This window comes from Idiotropiscis lumnitzeri, chromosome 3, assembly GCF_059441095.1.
Source record: "Idiotropiscis lumnitzeri isolate Australia: NSW breed Sydney's pygmy pipehorse chromosome 3, RoL_Ilum_1.0, whole genome shotgun sequence".
NCBI lineage: Eukaryota > Metazoa > Chordata > Actinopteri > Syngnathiformes > Syngnathidae > Idiotropiscis > Idiotropiscis lumnitzeri.
This window is the reverse complement of record NC_142393.1, coordinates 20,173,707-20,177,101: the sequence shown is the minus strand read 5'-3', so window position 1 is coordinate 20,177,101 and position 3,395 is coordinate 20,173,707. Positions and strand designations below refer to the sequence as shown.

The 3,395-nt window shown below is 39.9% G+C and overlaps 1 protein-coding gene across 1 annotated transcript; it reads left to right on the top strand.

Moving 5' to 3' along the window:
• Positions 1 to 364: 364 nt before the first annotated feature.
• On the top strand, positions 365 to 2,908 carry taf10 (TAF10 RNA polymerase II, TATA box binding protein (TBP)-associated factor). The gene is made up of 5 exons (XM_088292312.1): positions 365 to 851; positions 1,421 to 1,578; positions 2,230 to 2,294; positions 2,391 to 2,505; positions 2,619 to 2,908. The coding sequence occupies exons 1-5, from the start codon at positions 713 to 715 to the stop codon at positions 2,706 to 2,708; spliced, it is 567 nt and encodes a 188-aa protein (XP_088148438.1). The 5' UTR covers positions 365 to 712; the 3' UTR covers positions 2,709 to 2,908.
• Positions 2,909 to 3,395: the final 487 nt, after the last annotated feature.

The following is a 3,395-nucleotide window of genomic DNA, read 5'->3' as shown; positions in this document are numbered from 1 at the left end:
GTCTCCCCCTGGCTGTTGGTCTTGTATAATATCTGTCACTAAATAAAGTTATGTTTTAAAAAAAACACAGACCGTGGCGCCCGATAATTAATTATAATTACATTACAATAATTAGATATTAATGAATTATAAAAGATCCCTTTATTACACAATTTGACATATTATAGATTATCTCTAATTTATCAAAATTGTATTTATTTAAATTTACTTTCGAGATGAACAAACTTCCTTTCATCTAAATTTCAATGATATTACCTAATTTTCCAATTTAATAGCCGAATTATATCTATATTTGTCGGTGGCGTAAAATCTTTTGAAAATCATTTGAGTTTCCATATTAAATAGCACTTCAGGTGATTCAACTTGCTCTCGATTCCCTCGGGTATTTTCGGCTCACTTCGTCACATTCGTACAATCAAGGTCACATGACGCCATTTGTTGTACAGAGTGAGCGCTCTCCAGTCTGGTTAGCTACGAACATCGGTTGGTGCTAGCTAGCTCATGCCTCCGCATTTCGTTTCGGTTTGATAAGGTCCTAGATTGGCGTAAACAATAATTTGTTAAGCCGGAAACGTTTCTTTAACAATTCACAGAGCTCGACTTGTGGAGACTTTTTTAAAATTGGTGGTCAGGGAAATTGTGGCCGAGTTTCTAGCGTTAGCTTAGCCGCCAAGTTGTTTCCCAAATTTGCGAAAACGCAAACAGCGTCGTCATGAATGTTGACAGCGCTAACCAGTCTACCACCACTGGAGCTTCGTCTAACCCCACGCCGTCTTTAACGTCAAGCAATTGCATCGTAAATGAGAATGCGACCAGCAACGTCGGCAGCAACCCTGTGGTGACCAGCAATGGTAATTGATGTTGAGAAAATGCGACTGACATTTCAGTACACGGACATTACCAAATAACTGTTTTAAGCCATTATGCTGCATTACTTTACTCTGTAGTTTGTATTTTCTCTATGTTATAAGCCACTATGTTACATACTTTACTCGGTAGTTTGTATTTCCTCTAATTTTGTGAATGCAATGTATCTTTGCCTGACGAACTACTTTGTTCGTTAATTAAACGTATGAATAAACATCGCTTCGATTCAGGAACAGTCAGCGTCGTTGTGGAACGCTCAATTGTGCGTCCCTTCTTTCGCATATAGATGCATTTCACTATGCATGTCTGCGTGTGGCTCGGGCATCAGGTTAGGATGCCTACTGGACGCATTTACTTCCAAAATAAGTCTAGCCTGCTTGCCACACATCTACTGGAGTCTTCCACCATGCTGCTGTCATACCATTTGGCTATGAGCTGTTGAAAATTTCCTGATTAGGTTATTTGCAATTCGCTGGGGATTTACTGCCAGAATACAGTTGATTAGAATACTTCTTGTGCATCTGTTAATAAAGCACAGTCACCTGCCTTGCAGCCTCTACTCCAACCCCTATGGTGACATCATCATCAGACTCGTCTGTGCACAATGGAGTTTATGTTCCGGGAGGCATCACGAACGGAGATGTGAAGCCTGCTGCCTCCACCACCCCACTGGCTGACTTCGTCATGCAGCTAGAAGAGTACACGCCCACGGCAAGTCTCACTTTCTTGCCCTCCGTACTGCACGTACCGACATAAGCCTATAAAAGTAAAATACTACATGTAACTGAACTCCTGATGTCTGTCTTCAATAAAGTTCAAGCAAATTTCTTCTTTGAAGTCTGGTTTGTCCAGTTTCCAAAACAAAATGCCCTGTTGAGATATTAATCTTGTTTTTCTCCTACTTGTCCATGTGGTTGAGTTAGTGCCTATGCCAGGTGACTGGGCTAGAGTTGCCTGGACTATTTGCCATTGAATTGCAGGGTCCATTATTGTAGACAAACGGCCATTCACAACTATGGACAAGAGTCTTCGGTGAACCGAAAACACATGTTTTTGGAATGTGGGAAGAAGCCTGAGTACCTGAAGAAAATCAAATCCAGTCATGTTTTGAGCATGAAAGGATTCTCAAAATTTTAGAGGAGTAGTTTTAAGTCATCTAACCTTTTAAGTATACTGCATTGTGAATTTCTTCATGCATATTTTTTTTTATTTGCAGTCAATGATGCATGAATGCTAATGACAAAATGTAATCATGATGTAGATATTACCACTGTGTACAGTTTTCTGCTGGTCTGATTTTTTTTCTGAGGCCATTCAAGTTTGGATTCTGCATTGACACTTGTTTAATTTTTGTTTTGACAGATCCCTGATGCAGTGACAGGCTATTACCTCAATCGGGCTGGCTTTGAAGCATCTGATCCAAGAATGTATGAGTTTTTGATTCTGGGAATTGTTAAACAATCACTGTGGAACAGTTATACCAACTTGGAAGCATAGTCAAATCTTATTTTCTTTTTTTTTAGAATCCGTTTGATCTCGCTCGCCTCTCAGAAGTTCATTTCTGACATCGCCAATGACGCGCTGCAGTATTGCAAAATGAAGGGGACTGCGTCGGGAAGCTCAAGGAGCAAGGCAAAGGTCGGTTTCTTCCGTTTTCTAATGTCCTCCCATGTCCATTAAAAATGAGCACATATGGTATTTTCTTCCAGATTTTTTTTTATGTTCTATTTTTTGGTCATGTTGATTTATAGGATAAGAAGTATACTCTGACAATGGAGGACCTGGCCCCTGCTCTTTCAGAATACGGCGTCAATGTCAAGAAGCCCTACTACTTTACTTAGAATGTGTGTTCCTTTTTCTTAAGATAGTTTTAATTTCTGGCTACCCCACCACTAGTTTCTCAACTGGCTAATTTTCAGTCGCAGTGCTTGAGTGCAGCTTTGACACATTTTGAAGTCATTGTTTATTTTTGTGGTTCCACCTTTGACTTCTGTTTGTTTGTAAGTGCGTTTTATTGTATAAATAAAGCCCTCAAGATATATCCGTCTGTGTCTGAGTTTTTGCAGTGTTCACAATTGAATCCAGAAGTCGAGTCAAAATTTCCCGACAGGGTATGTTATATGGTACAAAGTTGGAGAGTTAATTTATCATATGGCAATGTTTGTGATTTAGACTCACCGATTTTCAATTTCCATCCATTCGTCCAATTTATATAGTGCTTATCCTCATTCGGGTCACTTGAGCTTATCCCGGCTGACTGAGCGAGAGGCGAGGTACTTGCTGGACTCATCGCTAGTTAATTGTAGCACTCAAATAGACAACCATTCACAACTTTGAACAATTTATAGTCTTCAAGGAATCTAACGTGCATGATTTTGAAGTATGGGAGGAAGCCAGATCACAGAGAAAATCCACAGGTAATCATGTTGAGAACATACGGACTTATGAGGCAGATGTGCCTACCCACTTATTACTCAAGTGTTGCCAGAGGGAGTTTATGTAGTTTCGCCTGAACGTCGTGACCAAAA

What these genes read in the sequence shown, in the direction of transcription:
- taf10 (XM_088292312.1), top strand. Translation starts at nt 713, where the DNA reads ATGAATGTTGACAGCGCTAACCAGTCTACCACCACTGGAGCTTCGTCT. An exon ending in GAAGCATCTGATCCAAGAAT is followed by an intron (nt 2,295 to 2,390) that starts GTATGAGTTTTT and finishes CTTTTTTTTTAG; the next exon opens with AATCCGTTTGATCTCGCTCG. An exon ending in GCTCAAGGAGCAAGGCAAAG is followed by an intron (nt 2,506 to 2,618) that starts GTCGGTTTCTTC and finishes GTTGATTTATAG; the next exon opens with GATAAGAAGTATACTCTGAC.